An 18,729-nucleotide genomic window follows, 5' to 3' on the forward strand; every position below is an offset into this window, starting at 1 on the left:
CAACATTAAAAAACAATATAATAATAATATATACGTTTTAGGTTACTCAACCACTATCTGCGACTGCACTTCCTCTCTGTCTCTCTTTCTCTCTCTCCCTCCCTTGCATGCAGCTTAAGGAGCCAGCCAGGGCCAAACAGTGACATCAACGGGCACGGAGATCGTTTGGATTACAGGAATTTAAGATCACGAAAATAATGTTTTTAATCCATTTGATTTATTGATATTGGGGTTGGAAAATCAATATACTATAATCAAGACATTTATTTCAATACTTTGCTGTAGTCATGTTTTAACACAGCCCTACTATTTTGGTAATCAAAGAAACCCATTTGTATCAGTGAACTTGTTATAAGAATTATTTATAGTCACTCCCTAAACTCCTACAGCTCAGGTGTATCACAAGTGAGGACAGGTTTGCGCTCTGTGACAGTATAACAAATGAAAATCAGGCTGTCACTTGGAGGTTTACCATGTAGAATGTTAGCCGTGTGGATGTGAAGAATTTCATGTTCATACTCAACTTGCATCCTGTTTCTTTCAAACCAAGCAGTTTCTACTTGCGTTTAAATTCATTAGGACCAAACACAAGCTGTCTCTTTTTCCACACAGAGGCTTTCTAGGCTTCTTATGCTACCATAGGTGCAAAAGATTATCCAAGGTCACTGTAAGTAAACTCACTGCTTGCTCATTGTAAGTCTCCTCTGAAAGGTTGGTTGTGTTTCATCCTTCACACAGTCAGCTCTAACTGTAAAAAATCCCAGAATTGAGAGTTCAGCAGGAAATATCAAAGTGTACAGAGGAATAAACGGTGTTATTGTAAAGACATAAAGAGCTGGTACAGTACATTGTGTTGCCATCATACCCAATAAAGCAACACATCTGGAGTGCACCACCTCACTTTGAATGTATTTGTATCTACAAATCCAGATGGCTTGTGAGGTTAATTAAGCGTGTTAACGTCCAGGTTTCACACTCGTATCAGCGGGCAGATGTTCTCTGAATAAACTAAAAGCGACATCTGACTGTATCCAACAACTGCTTTACTGCTTTGAAGCAGCACCTGTTATTGTTCCGCCATAAATAATGCTTACCAGCACTTCTTGAGTTCACTGTTATATTTATTTATTTCCCTGAAGCAGAGTTACCATCTGGAGAAATAGATGGACTGAGATATGAGTGGTGGGTGGTATCAGATGAGCTCCTGGGTTTTTTTGTCTAGTTGACTGATAATTGATGCATTCTCCTGAAAGCATTATTCATCTTATGGGTCGTTATGTTCAAAATAATGATCAGAAATACCTAAAAATGAATAAAATGCATGGTATGTGTTTGTTGCTAAATTACAAGCTGTATCACGATAATGTTCGACTTTAAATTTGAAATGAATTTGGAATAAACTAAGCTAACTGTGTTGCTGAGTAAAACATTTCAACACCGGTGTGAGGAGCCATTTCTGTCTGTTACAAGTTGATAGAATTTCAGCAGCAGCTGATGCTTTACAGTTATGCACCATGGATCTTCAGTACATCTGTTATCTACTAAATAAAAAGGGACTACTTTCTCTTTGTTGGATAAGATTTAGAAATGTACATTTATTACACACCAGCATTTTGAATATTTTCTTCAGCGGGTCTGACGACGAGGAGCCCTCCAGACTAAATCAGGAGACCTTCTTGGTTTACCTTCTCCTTGTTAACAGATTGAAACAGTGAAACTATATGATTTTCATATATGATTAGTTATTTGATGCTACAAACTAGGTACCATACTGTGATTGACAGCTATATTCACATATATGGATTAACAAAGTGGAGGAGGAAAAGTAAGAGAAACAAAAACTAACACAAGGATCATTGAACTTTCCATAACTGCGACTGAATGCATCGTACCAACTCACCCATTATGCTTAGGATGGTACGGACCTGAGAGGATCTTTGATGTTTTATCTGTAACTTAAATGTGTGTTTCTGTTCACTGAAGGGGCAGGACGTAAACACAGCAGCTCCACTGGACTGATCACTTCTGTACATGCCTTGGCTGCAAAATACATCACCAGTTCAATTCGTCAGCCCACATGGCAACATATTTTGCCTTCCTTTTTTACAATGGTAGGGTATGGAGATGCGTCATCTATAATTGTAACAGCCTGTGGTTTCAGCTGATAAAATATGTATTAAAATGGTAATCTTTGCTATGTAATATTAAGCATGTATCTGACAACAGATGTTTGTTTGTTTTGCTTTTAAAACATGCTGTAAAAAATGAGAGAGAGTTGATCCCCTGCTGAGCAGACTCCAGCTCCAAGTGTAAGTTGCAGGGGCATTTTCATTTTACTTTTTTCGAACAGGGGGAAGTATACAGTCAACAGTAGTTTCAGGAATGTCATCAGGAAGTATCATTTTCATGGAGTTAGTTAGCTCTGGGCTACAATGTGAGCGCCTTTTATTTGGCTTGTATTAACTACTTGTTGGCGCACAAAGGCAAAAAAAAAAGTATTCAGAAACAGTCTGGAAAAACTCTTCTCTGATGTTACAAAGACTCTTGATTTTTAAAGATTAATCTTTGGCCTTTGCCTGAATTTGATCAGACAGCATCAGTAATCATTGAGAAGAGGGATGAACCATGGGAGTCAGACTTTGGTACTTTTAAGTAGCTGAACTGGGTGATATGTTTTAATATATGAAACCTGAAACTGACAGACATTTAATCCAAACCTACTACAAGGAATGTACAGAATAGTTGTTCTGTAAACGCTCTTAATATCCAACGACGTGCTTGTGATGCAGAGAGGACAAAGTAAAGTGTAATTATGTCCCACTCTTGTCTAGCTGCTGGTACTGTTAGACTTTAATTAGCTCCATTCTCCTCACTACAGAGAGATTATGACCAGACGCCTCAGGCCCAGCCCAGGTGGTTATGGAGACAAGACTTCAAAGAAGAAAAAAAAGAGAATAATTTTGTGGCTCATTACTTGTGGAAAGAGTTCCTGGTGAGTTTAATAAATGTCACAGAGACAAGCCGGCCACCCCGTGAGATCACACTTCAGTTTCCTGGTTTTGGAAGTGACTGATTGATTGCACTGTTATGAAAATGAGACAGATTTCATAAAGCAGCTTGGATGGTTTCCTGGTGGCAAAGTGAGCCTGTTGGCATATTGTGTGGGGTAAACCCAGCCAGGCTAAGACTGGCCTATTTTGGCAGTAAAAAGGTTATCATCATGTTGGCTGTGCAGAGTATTCAACAGTCACAGTAGTATCCATCACAGAGGGACAGGGGTTTCATTTATTGGAAGAGTCAAGGCTGAATGCTGTGCTTTTAGTTTAGGTGATGATCTGCTGTATACTCTTCTTTAGGTTTTTAGTTTTTGGCAACATGTAGGCGCCTTATCAAGGCTACTTTTAATGCCTGAGCTTTTGTGTGTAACCAAACTGGCAACACGTTTTTTTTAAATACTGCTGTGTTGAGAAGCCAGCCTGCTTCAGCATACTGTTTCTTTTGAAACCCGGCTCAGTCCTTGTGTTGAGTACCTGGCTCTCTCTTAATGTAGCTCCCATTAACTTTCAAAGGTATTGAAATAGTGTTTCAAAGTTTCCTGAGGTGTAATAATATCTTTTGATCTAACCTTTTCAAAAGAAGATTTCTGATGAAACAGGTAGGTCAATGACAAATTCTACATTTGAACTCAACAGGGCAAAAGCAAACTATTTTATAACTGACTATATTTAAAACTCATTTCAGCATTCAGGTGAGAGCTAAATGAAGGTCACCTGCATTTTGGAAGAGGCATGAAAATGTGATGTTACGCAACTCTTCAAGTAGACAAATAACTTTTCTGTCAGATACACAAGGAACACCTCTTCTGTAGACATGCGTTTAGCAGTTATACTTATCATTTTTATATTGATTTGATTTCTATTCTTCGTAATTTTCTATGTTATTTTTTTTCTGTGATTATCGAAACTCAACAAACTTGAAATTTAGTGGAATTTTCCACAGAATATGAACAAGTGTCATTAGCATGTGACCTGTGATCTCTTGGCCTTTCAGTGGTACACACAGAGACACACGCAGAGCAGTTATAAATGTTCACTGATTAATCAAAGAGCTGTACAAAGACACAAACCCTCTAGCTGCAGAACGAAAGCTTTGAATCTAAAAGACCAAGAGGCGGAACACACATTAAAAAAAAGAGTTGGACAAAGACAAAGACTGTTGACTCGACAAAGAGATGCAATGTTCTATCAGCATGCCACCACTCAGATAACCTGCTGACTGTGATCCTCACCAGGTATGCTGTGAGTTTAGAGATCTGAAAACACGGGTGTGTTACATCATGACATCCTGGCATTGTGAAAACAATCACTGAGGTCTGGGATACACTGTGAAGATGTATAAATATCAACTCACACTGTGGGGCTGAATTGTCTGTAATGCACAACCAAAGCTCATGAATTATGTGCTGGATGTGCTGATTGTCAATTGTCATTATGTCCTGAGTGTTGTATGAGTTAAATCTGGATGGTGCATTGACCAATGTCAAAGTTTCCGTTGAACATTTCTACAGACAGAAGCTGAAGTTAGGGGATGGAACTTCAACTATAAATAAAGCAAAGTTATCCCCTCTCTGGTATATCAACAAAAACTTAAAAATGTTGTTGCATTAGATTGCATTAGATTGCACAGGTGGTCATGGCATTAAAGTGTTAAGCTTCAGGATCACATCAGGTTTCAGTGGAACCAGCAGGAGCATCATGTGCAAGTGACCCTTGATAGATTTGATGTAGTATTATAGTTGCTGACAGAGTTACCCCGGTATAATACTAGTGCCCACAGGAACCTTGAAATGAAAGCAATGTCCCGGTCTCCTGAGATGCTATATCAGCAAAGACTCAGCAATGCAGGGGGGGATGGGAGACACATTACAAGATAAACTCATATTGATACTCCTGGCAGAATTCATCATTTCTGTCCCCGACCATTTTTCTCTGTTTGCGAACGAAGCCTCATGCAGGATGTTCCACCTCAGACATGCCATTTACAATTATCTAAAAAAGGGATACAACAGATTCTTATATTGCTAGTGGCAAAAATGAGACTACATTATGAAGTTAAGCAGCATTGCTTGTGGATTTAATAACTGCAGAAATGCATGCAGGTTATTCTTGTTGAATCTGTAATACATTAAACTTTAAATATTTTAAATTGAACATGACTGTATTAGTTTTGCAGCTGTGGGATGCATCTTTCCTTCAATATATCATTCTCTGAGCATCATTTATACCTCATTTGCCTCTGTCTTTGCAGTGTTATTCTTTCTCTGCTGATTTCTCTTATTTATAGCTCCTATAGCCTGTAAATTATTTCACTGCCAAAAAAACAAACAAACAAAAAACTTCAGTGGAATCCATGATTTATTTTTCCTTTCCTTTTGCTTTTATTTTATTCTCTTCCTTCTGGAAACAACACCACATGCAGTGCTATGTGCTGTATAATCAGCCTCTCTTTCTGCTTACAAAGAGGCCAGCCCTTTGAATCCTGGAAGCTTTTTTTTCTTCTTTTTACTCGTAGTGAGCTACAGAAGCCGGAACTCACAGTAAATTATAAATACGCCATAACCTTTCAGTGTGAACCCTGCCTTTCATCAACCCCCTGCAGTCAGATGGTCCCGGGCAGGCTCTGCTATTGTGAGCTGCCCTGGCTAATTGTTAAACATGTTCTTGTCAATCAAGCCGATCCCAAATGGCAACTCCTCAGCCGGCACTACAATGAGCTGCCTGAGCAGCCTTAGAGGAGTAATTGCCGTCCACTCGCCAGAAGCCCATCTCCATTCCATTAGTGGCTGTACGATATGAATGGTTGAAGCCTGCTTGTTGACTGCAGACGTATTCAAGCTCGCACATGTGCTGAATGGCTTCCTTTTTTTCTGTGCCATGTGTTTCATTTCCACACAGACAAGCCAAACAGGAGGGGAGGTAATTGCATTTGTGAGGGTATTGTGTTGGTAGACGGAAAGGCATATTTTCTGCATGATGTCATGAATGTAAAAGTGACTGAAAACATTCAGTAAAAACACATAGCCGACAGAGGCTGAATGTTACACTTAATGACACAGTTCAATGGAGATGTTGCAACTTTATTCAGCTGCTGTGGCTGAATTGATCTCCCCCACGAACCTCATCTAACTCAGTTGTATGGTTTGTTAGCTTCACATAAGCAGCCCTACTGGATGAGAAAACACAGTGTAACCTTGGAGGAGGCCGTTAGCTGTTGGCACATGATAAATATTTCAGAGTTATCACTTTATTATAATGGCAAAACAACTTTCAGATAAAAGAAGCCTGATGATAGTGTGCTTACACTACTCGCTATTGTCGTCATGGAGAAGCAGCCTGACGTGGAATGAGTAGAGGCACTGAAATGGACTCTGAAAACTGTAAACGTCCCTGGCTTTAATAAAAGCACTGCGGTGATAGACCACATTCTGAGTTCCATCCCATGTTCAAGAGCTTTTAAAAGGCACTTCAGAGGTGTTGAAGAAATCTCAAGATTTAAAATGGCTGTGGGTGTGGGACGTTAAATGAAGGAGTGGGATCTTTCAAGCATATCTCATTCCAATAAGCTTTAGGAGAGCGTTTAGATTCACAATGGTTCCACTCGGCTGGAGAGAAACATTTTCTGAATTTAAACGCTCACCAATTCTTCTGAAAGCCCTCCGCTCACATGAAGCGTTAAATTCAACTCAAAGCAGCAGCAAAAAGAGATTTACATTTCCCATATACAGGCTTTAGAGCCTTTGGTTTGGCTGAAGATTTGCATTAAGGCGATTTTTTCTCTCTCCTCCACTCTCATTTAGGAAACTTTGCAAAGTTTAATCATGGCTTCTGTTGACGCCCCTGGGTTTTGTATCTTAAGCTGTATCCCTGCAGCTGGGAAACGTATGAAAACTTCATCATAATCTGCTCAGAGCTCTGAATATAGATTTCTCAAATCATTCCAACCATGACTGTACATCTAAATATTACCCCCTCAAATATTGCATTTGTAATGATGTCTTTTTGTGTGGCCTTCCTTGTGTATGACTGCACTCATAAACCCTCCAGCTTTGAAGGAATGCCATATTAAAATAATAACTTTTCCTTCAGCGTTCCTCCGAGCAATTCCATCTTCTGCTGTACAAAATGCCTTTTAATTCATTAAAAGAAAAAACATCTACATTTCAAGTTATATATCAAAGTCTGCTGCCAGTCAGAAGGCTTTTTGATAGCAGTCTGGGTGATAATCTGTGGTTCTTACCCGCATGCCCAGCTCGATGTTCTCGCCTCCGTAGACCTCCATGCCGGGATCCAGCAGACCGATCTCGCCAAAGTATTCCCGATCAACCACAAAGGAGCAGCCGATCATGGCCGGAGTTCTGCATGAGCAAAGAGACACAGAGTTTTTTAAATGTAATTATCCAGCCACTAAACTTTCATACGCCCTCAGAGAATGCTAAAATATTCACTGCAATCAAGGCAGAAGGCATCTAAGATTTGAAAGTTGTTTTTTAATGAGCATGGGAAAATACATCCAGCTTTGGTGTTTTTAGCACTCTCAAAGTAAAGTTGTTGCACAGACTTAGCACTGATCAAATAAGCTGTATGTAAATGTCCAGATATGATGCAGCTTTGGTTCAGCGTCTGATTAATAAACATGTCAGAGTATGTTTGTGCACAGAGAAGCTTTTAAGCACCATCTATCATAGTTGAGAGGCTTCTTTCCTGGAGGAGAAACATCGAGGAAATGCAGATGAAAGAGTGGATTATGCATGTGTGCAACAGGGAGAAACTCTTGTGTTCATTCCAGACTGGACTGAACAGTTTCACACAGAGCCAAAGGGATGATGAAGAAACACTGAGGTGCAGCAGTGGATAAAGATGTCAGCTGTTTCTGTTGAGCCTTTCTTTGACTGCAGTTGCTATGAAGACTTTGAAATTGTGGAAATGCCAACATGAATACTAAAATCTATTTAAATGTCATCTTTCCTGTTCAGCCTGTTTTTCAGTTTAACTAACAGCCACCACGATTGAGACAGACATGCTTCCTGTTTAATCACTTTCGAAGGGCTACTAGCTTTCTCTTTTTTTTTTTAAGTCAGTCAAGCTTTTGTCACCTTTTAGGGATAATATCAAGCTATATGCAGTTTTAAAGATACAACTTTAGAACATGTACTTTTTAAACATGTTTGGTTTAAGAGAAACTTGTTTCTCATCTAGAAGACTTGATGCAACATTAGCATCCATTTGGTGTATACATATTCACCTGAATAAAGCAAGTCAAGCATTAACTCAGGGTCAAATAAACAAAGGATGATTTGTAGCCACTATTAGCACCAGGAGTTGTGCATCCTTTCCCCCCTCTATCTGCTCTGTCCTAGGGTCCAGTTCACAAAGGATATTTTACTAATGATATCCAAGCTTAAATACGGCCATAAAGTTCTACAGCTCTGTGCATTTTTCTCTTGTTTTGTGTCTGATTGTGGAGATGAGCCGTCAGCATCTCATCTCTCCTCTGTATAGCTACATTGTGCACTCTCATCCTGATCTGTAAAGCTGACTCTCATCTGGAGTGTAACAGTCCAGACCGTCTCCACACATGAGGCCAAAAGTGTGAGCTTATGTGTTGTAAGCCAGGAATGGCGACAGACTGATTTAACCCTTTATTATTATAACAATGTCAAAGTACAGCTGACAGACTTTGTAGATATATTGTTTGAAGTGAATCAAAAGTAAAATGTTTGAAGTAACCAGTGGCATATTTGAGAGAGAAGTCCCTTTTAATGGCTGCGGTGGAGTTACCACCTACACTCAGCGGGTAAAAACGCAACTCTTACTTTGCGTGGATATTAGTACCGGTGTTTGTGAATTAGTTGCAGTGGGGTTCATTTGCATTTGGCCAATTTTCTCAAAATGAACGCATATTGGCATATTTAAATGTATAGAAACATCATGGTCCTATAGATGGTATTTGCTCTGCAGGATTAAAAAAAATACCTTTTTGTGAATGCTTTGTGAATTAGACAATGTCTTATTGTCTCATTTGCACAGGTTTAGCAGGTGCAAAAGTAATCAGTCCCTCCCTAAGCTTGTTCCACAACATCTGAAAACATCTTAAGTGGTACTGGCTCTTCTTTTTCATCAGTTCTTTGCTTGGTTGGTCTTTTTTTTTTCTTGTTGCTGTGAATCAGAGCGTTCAGCTTAAAACAGCTGCTCTCTGCTTCTGGGTATTTAATCATGAAAGCATTAAGAGTGAACTACAAATGTAAAACTGAAACAATGAATTGAAAGAGGAACTGAAAACTTCATTTGTTCATGAAAGAGAACTGCAACAGTGAAAGTATAAATCCCCCTGTGTAGACCCCCACCTACACTACTTGATGGACAGTTAATCACACACATCACAGTGCAATAATAATGTAAAAAAGATAGTGCGAGATCATCATGAGAAATATTCATGTGCAATAACACATATGTAAGATATATGGGTGATTCATTTCCACATGCAATAAAACTCAAGATAAGCGTGCACATTTACTTTTTATAGTGTTACACAGTGTCTTCTCCTTAGTGTGGCTTTTATATGGCTTATTACATTTGTGTGATAACAACTGTACTTATTTTTTACGTTATTGCTTTCCTATCTCTTATTTTATGAAACTGAGTCTTAGAGCAGTTATCCCAGATTACAGTGTACCTGTACTAATCTGTTCCTGACCACCATAATATTCTCATCTTCTATATTTTTGAGTCTTAAATTGAGTAGTGCAGCTTCTATACTTAAGAAATTAAGTAAATTAAACATGATGCCAGTCTTATTCCCCAACCCAGAGCATTAATTGAGAATGGAATGCTGCCTATATTGTGAGATTAAGCTATACTTCTTGTTTCAGTTGACAAAATGAATACATAAATAAATGAAAATATTAAAAAAAATACCACAAAAAATACTTTCATTTCAAGTAACATATTTCCCAAATCTAGCTTGTAGAGCGAGACAGAACATAGAGATCATTTATATAAAGAAAGCGGTTACTTTTTGCCTTTACTAAAAGAAATGGTCCCACTCTTGCTCCTTCCCCTCGAGGCTGCTTTTCTCTGCTATTATCTGTCAGATCTTAAGTGCTCGGGGACAAAGCTCCACAAAAAGCATTACATTCATACAGAGTATGAAGCTGCCTCATGTTTTTCTCTAAAGTGACCAATGAGTGGCTTTATTCTTCTTCCTGGAATAGTGCCTTGGGTAAGTTCACCATATATTATTGCACACACACACACTCACACAGAAGAGGCAAATGTGTGTCTGCCAATTCAGTTTGAGAGGCATGACAGGATAAAGAGCCGGAAGGAGAAAGCTACATTATGATTCATTGACTCTGTAAAAAGCGAAGCTAAACAGTGTGCAAGCAAGAAGAATGGTGCTTTTAGGTTTAAGTCCGTATAAAGCGAAGTCTGGATCATCACTGTGGAGCTTTATTCTTAAAATCCTTTACAGAATCATAAATCTCTGATGCAGGAACGGTTTTAACACACCTGGACCCTGATTTTGTCAAGGAAAGGTTTCGGTGTGTTTTTGCTAGCATGGCTTTATGGCTTGACATCTATGTTATGAGGTTATATGGGCCATGTCAAATCGATGTCACGTGCTTGATATATGAGGCATTCTTTAAGACAGACGGTGTAAAAGTTAAACAGGTTTTTATCTTTACAGCTAACTTTTTGCTTCTTGGTAAAATAAAGTTTTACTTTGACACTCCAACAAAGAAAATAATAAGCATAGAATAAAATTGCAGCCATAGCCAATTATTTTTAATGAAGCTAAGCTCAAGTTAAAGCCAGAGGACTGTTTTCATGCCTCAATTTTTCATTCATTTGACTCTCTCTGTTCCCTTTTTTCCCTCTCCGACTGTGTTTCTCTTCCTACTTCTCCATGCCATCGTTTGGACGTTTATTTTTTAGTATTTACCAGCCAGACTCTGTCACAACCTCCATCTCCTGATCAATTTCATGCTGTCAAACTTTTAATCTGTTATTTGTCAGCTGTCATATCAGTACATGACGTGACCCTCCTCCAACCCCTCACACCCCAGTGTTTCTTTCACCACCACCAGTGTTGAGATTCAATCACAGGGGAATATATCAAGACCCTGAGACTTGGTTAATAGCCAGAGGTTTTTCTCATTTCTTGTCCTTATCACAGACTTTAACTAAAACCTGTCCACTTATACTAATAATAATAATAATAATACATTTTATTTATATAGCGCTTTTCAAAAACTCACTGTACAATTGTTAAAATCAATACAAGCAAAAAAACCAAATAACAAATAACACAGATCAAACAAAACAACACAACAGTACAATCACAAATGAAAAGCTAACTTAAAAAGGTGAGTTTTTAAAAGAGATTTGAAAGCTGAAGGGTCAGAGCATTTTGGATATGGGAGGGGTGTGAGTTCCAGAGGGTGGGGGCAGCTACTGAGAAGGCTCTGTCCCCCGAGGTTCGGTGCTTGGTTCTGTGAGGTGGGGCAGGAGGTTGGCGTGTGAGGAGCGCAGGTTACGGGAAGGAGTGTGATGGTGGAGGAGGTCAGTGAGGTAGGAAGGGGCCTGGTGGTGGAGGGCTTTGTGGGTGAGGAGGAGGATTTTAAACTGTATGCGGTAGGGGACGGGGAGCCAATGAAGATGTTGGAAGACAGGGGTGATGTGGTCCCGGGAGTGGGTGCAGGTGAGGAGGCGTGCAGCAGAGTTTTGAATGTATTGCAGTTTATGGAGGACTTTGGATGATGTGCCGTACAGGATGCTATTACAGTAATCTAAACGGGATGTGATGAATGCGTGGTTAAGGGTTTCTGCGGCAGAGATAAAAAAGTCTAAACTTTGATGCAAACATTTCCTTAAGAACAATTCTTTCTAGCTTACATTGCTCTTCCCATCTTGTCTGACGCCGTCTCTGCTGAGTCTTTGTTTGAATTATACGATGGTGACAGTGAGGCTTTCAGGTTCCATTATTTGCTCTCACCGTGCAGATAAAAAGACAGACACAGCACACACTCAGCCCCCGTTCACCTCATCCTTCCTCCTCTCTTGACAAGTGACCTACCTCTCCTGTCTGCACAGTGCAAACTCAGTGCAGCTCTCTTTGAGTGCTCTCTTTAGAATAAGCTTACCAGCAATGCAAACACTGCACACTTCTGTGTTTAAAGTGCTGAATCAGCACCTTCATACTGATGCTTGGGACGATAAAACACAAAACATGGCTGAGGGAATCTTTTTGTTTGTGATGCTTTTCAAAACCAAATAAGGAAGAGTTGAACCATGAATAAGTGTTGAAGCTTTAGGTGTAAACATACTAATTTTTAATGGACATAAGGAGAACAAATGAATTTGACGCCTCTCTCATTCTGCTGGTGTGCAAGGTGATCCAACATGCAATATTTAGACAGGAAAAAAGTAATCCCCCTTCTCAAGCCAATTAACTCAAGCCAATTAAACAAGTAATTAGAGCCGGCTGTTTCCCCAAACAATCTAAAACCAGGAGGCTAAATGCTTTAAACGTGAGGTAGTGTCACGTCCTTCCTCACTAATGTGCTGAAAAACACCTCTATTCATCCTTTGATGAGTATTTGATTTGAAACGTGTTTATGAAATAAGGTAAAGATCCACTTTAGTATTTAGTTTACTTTTATTTAAACATTTCTTTTTATGAGTCTTGTTGCTTTGATTATATGTGACTAACTTTCCTTGACTAAATGGACGGCGTCACGAATCATGTAAAGAAGACGACAGGAAAAGACCACCGTGGTGATTGGACTGCACTTACACTAGGCCAAGGTTTCAGGTGTCACAACAACCTACTGAATTTGGACTACAAAAAGCATGTCTATAGCCACATATGTTGTTGCTGTGTTGTTTTACACAGCCAAAAACACTAGGGGACAAACATGAACTCAAGAATATTACAGGTTTGGAACCAGAACAACCCTTCAGGACTAGCGACCATTTTATGATTGATTTTTCATGTCTCATTGTACTGTCAATATGTAGTAAAATTGTCTCTGGTTTCATTGTGTTTGTTATTTGTAATAAAAGTGTACTATATTTCAACAATTAATTTTTGTCTTGTATCTACAAATCTTTAAATTGTTAGTTCCCACTGACTCGATCCAACTATCAGTTTGTAAGTAATGTGTGAAGCACTCTATACCGCCCACAACAAACTCCACTGTCACAGACAAACATTTACTATTTTAATTGTGACTGACCAAACAAGGATCACATTCCAGCTATTAGCATCATTAATGTCATGAAACCAGCAGAAGTCACACTTCATATTGGCAGAGGTTCAACATTAACTGCACTAATGTACAGCATTTTCATCGTTCAGTAACCTAAGGGCCCTTAGTGTCAACTGTTATTTGTCACTGCACTTACAGCGCGTTCTCTGCTGGAAAGAGTTCAACTTTTACGACACCCCGATGCTTGTTCATATCACTTCTCCCTCCCCGACCCTTCTGATAGCAGCTTTGTCAACAAAAATGGTTGAGTTCCAGGTTGAGGAGAAAGCAGCCACATACTCTGTATTGTTTTGAGGTACAATTTCCAGGTGTAGAGCTACTGCTAATTCTACAACACAATTTTCTTTTTCTTATTTTTTTCTTTACATTTCATTTAACCAGAAAAACGTCATTGATATTAAGAATCTCTTTTTCAAGATAGATTCTTAAAACACCACAGAGTAAAAGCCAACATAAAGCAAACAGAGCATTTTAAAACACACTTAACGGATGGGAAGAAGACTTTAGTAACCTAGCAACAGTTTGCGCCTGTGAAGAGCACTCTGACATTGATGTGGCGTTAATGGCAACAGGCCCTTAAAGTGGCGACACAAATACAGTATGATTGAATGATCTATACACTGTAGGCTGGAATTAAATAGAAAATAATGAGAGTTTTTAAAGTTCAAGTGAGATGTAGTCACATGGAGAAGGTTGCTCTGCTCTCTCCTCCTCCCTTTCTCCACATGAATCAAAAGTTTGAATAATTAAAAATTATTGTTTATTTCAGTGAGGATGGCTTAAAATCTTCTACGGCCATGTCGATTGCTTGTTGTCATGCACGGCTGAGAGATGAGTCGCTTGAAGCAAAGCTGACACAAGGTATTGTGGGACATTTTTCCTCTCCTTTTTATAATCGATGGTCCTGAGCTGAAGGACATAATAAAGGAAGCGACAAAGCTCCTTCTCTTATCGTTTAGAGAATTGGAACAGCTCTTATCATGGCTGACACTCCAACACGTCCGGGTTGTTTCACTCAGTTAGAAACCTTCTAAGGGCAGCTTGTCCTCGCCTCGATGAAGTACGTTCTCTTGTGAACACACTCGTGAAGGCCTCATACTTAGGTGCTGCTGATCTTGAATGTACCAAGCTTGACTTTGGGATTGGAGAGGATATAATGGTTTTAATTTCTGTATTTTGTTGAACACCAGCTTTATGATTAACTCTGCTTTAATGCATATTTTGTGGAATGGTAGTATATTTTAAAGATTAAATAATGCAACTGATGTTTCTAATATTCTTTAAAGCTTCAATAGTCTATCAAACTTTACCACTGCTGGAAGAAATATGGTTTTAACCAAGAATAATTTAAAGCTGTTGTTGAATGCACACTTTGTCAGTCGACTGCAAACCAAATTGCCCTCTGGGATTAATAAAGTTCTCTGAATCTGAATCTGACTTGACGCTTCCTCTAACAGTGAAATCTTCTTTGTTTTGTAGTTGTGTTTTTTGATGCATTTTGATGATGAGAACAAGCAACATCAGAGCTCTGAGCCAAGTTCTCCAACTGTTGTGATTTTGTTTTCTGTCCCCCAAATCTCCCAGATCTGCTGGATAATATCCTGCTTAACTGAGCTGTCAAATCCATATCCTAGCAGTCCTCAGTTAGTTTTAAGAATCAAACTGGCCATAGTATTGTCTGTGTTGTGGTTTTGCAGATGTGTTTGACATTCAAACAAAACAAAATCACTCATAAAAGAAGCAGAGGCAGAAAGAAACGTTCAATAGTCATTGTTGCAACACCACTTCATTTCTACTCTGTGTGACCCTCCCATCACTTGTGTGTGAGGTACAAAACAGTCCCCAGTGGCTTTTTGTAATATTTTGTAAGTGGGTATGACACACGGAGCCATTGTTCTCTCTGTCACTGCTTTCTACACCTGCTCTGTTGTTCTGGCTCTTTGTACCTACATGTTCACAAAGAACTCCTCACTCTCAGTTTTATCAGACAGCTACTTGAGAGAAAGTTTGTTCATGAAAAACAAGATGAAATCTTACAAGTTTGTCACAAACTAAGTTGTGGCGTTGTTACATAGCACAGGCTTGGTTCCTCCTTTAATGTCATTAGGTGTAGTTATTTTTAGAGTACAGATGGTCAGCCTGCAGGGCTCATCCGCCCTTCACACCTCTGAAATTTGGTCTCAAAAATCATTTGCTTGCAGGAAGAACATCGGATGCATGATCATGTATGCAATGTGGTGAAATCAAGATGATCATAGAAGACTGCCTGCCTCCCAGATGAAGACACTGCTGCTGTAGCTGCTTTTGAACCTGACAGCCTGTCTGTAGAATTATATAACAGCCCTGTGCTTTAAGTGGAGTATGAGATGGAAATGCAGACACATTTCAGACATTTCCTGGAATTATATAAGTACATTTAAGGTAATTTGTTTCACTTGATTCATTCCATTAAATTACTTTCCAAAGAACAGTTTTTAAAGGATTTATCCATCAAAGCTCAACGTAAATACAGAACCATGTGTTACATAATAAAGACTGCTGATTACAGAACTACTTCATTTGATTGAATTGCGTTAGAAACTTTAAAAGTTAAGACAAACACGTCTTCTAATTTTTGTTCATTTTGCTTCATATATCAGTGTGATTCATTAAAATTCAGTTCTTGATCTAAAGCCTAAGTGCTCATTTTAATCTTTTATGCATCATTAAGTGTAACACCTGGTTTAAATGCTGTGGTGTCTGCAGTGTTGTTAAATGTTTCCAACCTCAAATTAAGCTTCCCTTTTCTCTGTAAAACTAAAGTATTTAAAGCTGTTAGATTTTTTTTGAATATCTGCTTGAGCAAGATACTGGTTTTAAAATAATTGTAACCCCTGATGTCACAACATATAGCACGACCTTTACATATGAAGCCTCTTCACACAAAGAAACTAGTCTTTCCAGGAGATTTTAGTTGACATCAAAAACCACTCTGTGACCATTTCAAACACTTTCTTACTCTGCCCTGTCAGTGATCCCTGTACTGGCCAAAAGAAACCCTCTCTTTATCCTTGATTTTCAGATTTCAACTCAGCAGCACTCCTCTGTGCTCTCAGAATGTGTCAGTTTTTCGTCCTTCTCGTCCCCTTTTACTCTCTCTGTTGTTGAATGTGTCCAAACTGCCAGAAAAGGCTTTGAGCCTGAACTCGGAATGGCCACAGAGCTTCTGTTGTTGATGGGCACAAACCTTCAGGAAACAAGTGGGAGAATGATTTCCAATAGAAATCCTCACAGCCGACACACTTCAGCTGCGCCTCGAGGCAATCTGTCCATTTGCAGCAGAGTGTCGATAGAGAAACATGAAGCAGCGTGCAGTCTGAGGCTTTTCTCCTATCTCTCTGCTATCTCAACTCAAGCACTCAAAGCTCAATAATACATGAGTTCCATGGAGTTGCGATAAGACACCTAATATTAAAGGTCCACACTGTAAACTTTTATCATATTGTTTGTACGAGACCAGCTGTACCAAATGAAAGTGTTATTGCCTCAGCTTCAAAGAGCTGGAGTGAAAGAGGTAATGAAACTCTGCTCCCGGACTCAGTTGGTGTTGCTCTTGGTCAAAATCTGACAATATGTGTGAATGTTTAGACTTATAATGCTTTGAGACACAAGATTATATCCCAGCAGTAAACCGTAGTGTCTGGTCTACAGTTTGGATAAAATGCACAAACCTTAGCAACTCTATTACATGTTGTTTTTTAAAAATAGTGATTCCTGCATCTTTCCAATTGATGATGTCATGAACTGGTAGAATAACTAATTATAGAGCATTACATGATTTTAGTCTTTGCAAAGTCCACACAGCATTGTAACAAAGACGCTGTCATATTTCTGATACATACATTAATTATGTAGTATTTTCTGCAATAAATATTGTAACTAGCTATGCAATTAACAAGTTATTTTTTAATTGCATTCCTTCTTTGTCACTTTCATTGCACCACAAGTCTCCTATAGTCCCTGTAATGGAAAACAATGACACCATGGCGCTCTTCAATGGCACATTTCACTTTGAAAATACTCCTTTGAGGGCTCAGATGACAAAAGTAATACACAATTTGTATCATATGGAATTCAGGCATCACTGAACTACTTTCAGTTTGAGCTACCACCTACTAACTAAGTATACAGCTGCAGTTAATCAGCTAGATGGCAGCATGCAATAACGTCACAAAAGCTGGTAGAGCCGTATTGAAGTGAGGGAACCATATAACATAATGTGGCCAGAAACAATAGTTTCACACATACAGGATCTGCATGAAACTGACACAACAACCAAACTGGAACTCCTGAAAAGTGCACAATGCTGTCGCATTCACAGGGGATCATGGACGTCAGTGAGTAATCAAAATGATCTTGGAAAAACCCAACACCACATTGATAGCACTTTGAAGTGTCTCCTACCTCTAAGTCATGATTTCAGACCACACTGTTGTAGCAGGGCAGCATTTTTCAAATAATGACTTACTATTGAAAGGCTGTGATAAAAAATGTTTGACAGCCCTAGTTGTAATACAAAAAATAGGACAATTGAAGGTATATGGAGAGTTTTCTTTGTTACAGAAATTTAAATATATATTTGGCAATCATGTTTTTTTTCGTTATTGAGGACTTAAGTCTATTTTAGGTTTTATAAAAGCTCCTATTACTTCAGCCACTCTTGGTTTAGTCCCCTGAGAGCGACTCTGAGAGACCAGATGGAGTGACAAGTTTCTCGATGAACTTTACAAACAGACGTGGGTTAAACTTGTGTTACTTCTGTCATCAGCTGTCTCTAATTGAATTTAAAGGTATCTTCAATCCATGTGTCCAGCACCGTGACAGTGGCTTTCGAACAAATTACTGTCTTCTGCTACTGACACACACAACACTACTCTGCAAAATTATACCCTGCTAATGTAGCCGCAAGGTTAACAATTCACAGCACACCCACTCTGTGATTGGTCCACATATGTGCACAGTTTAAACCAGAGCCAGGACGAGATGCGGCTCCAAACAGGAAAAATAACTCACTTAAAAGTCTTCCCACGTAACAGAAAACCTGCCTCAATCACCCAGCTGCCATTAACTGTGACAGCAGCAGCTTCACATGCATGTTTACGGGCAGATGATACACAGTCTCTGTATGCGCAGCAGTCACTTCACTCTGCTGATGGGCTGCATCAGTGTGATATCAGATGAATATGTAGATTGATTGTGGGAAACCTGAAATTTGTGAGTTTCTTTTGCGTGAAGTAACAAAATGTAGCAGAGTGACGTGTTCCACTTTATTAGCCTGCATTATATTGGAGATGTTTAAACATTGTCTCTTACAGCTCTACTCCTGTGTGCAGTCTCAGATCCTCAGCATGCTCCTTTAA

General features: G+C 39.1%; 1 protein-coding gene across 2 annotated transcripts in view; it reads right to left on the reverse strand.

Annotated features, from left to right (window-relative positions):
* The window catches only part of galnt9 (polypeptide N-acetylgalactosaminyltransferase 9), a 138,741-nt gene that overhangs the window by 32,899 nt on the left and 87,113 nt on the right, over positions 1-18,729 (reverse strand). For both annotated transcript variants that reach the window (XM_034692643.1, XM_034692644.1), the window contains exon 6: positions 7,297-7,414. In XM_034692643.1, coding sequence (XP_034548534.1) covers positions 7,297-7,414 — 118 coding nt within the window. The remainder of the gene's footprint in view (positions 1-7,296; positions 7,415-18,729) is intronic.

This window comes from Notolabrus celidotus, chromosome 9 (genome assembly GCF_009762535.1).
Source record: "Notolabrus celidotus isolate fNotCel1 chromosome 9, fNotCel1.pri, whole genome shotgun sequence".
In the NCBI taxonomy this organism is placed as follows: domain Eukaryota; kingdom Metazoa; phylum Chordata; class Actinopteri; order Labriformes; family Labridae; genus Notolabrus; species Notolabrus celidotus.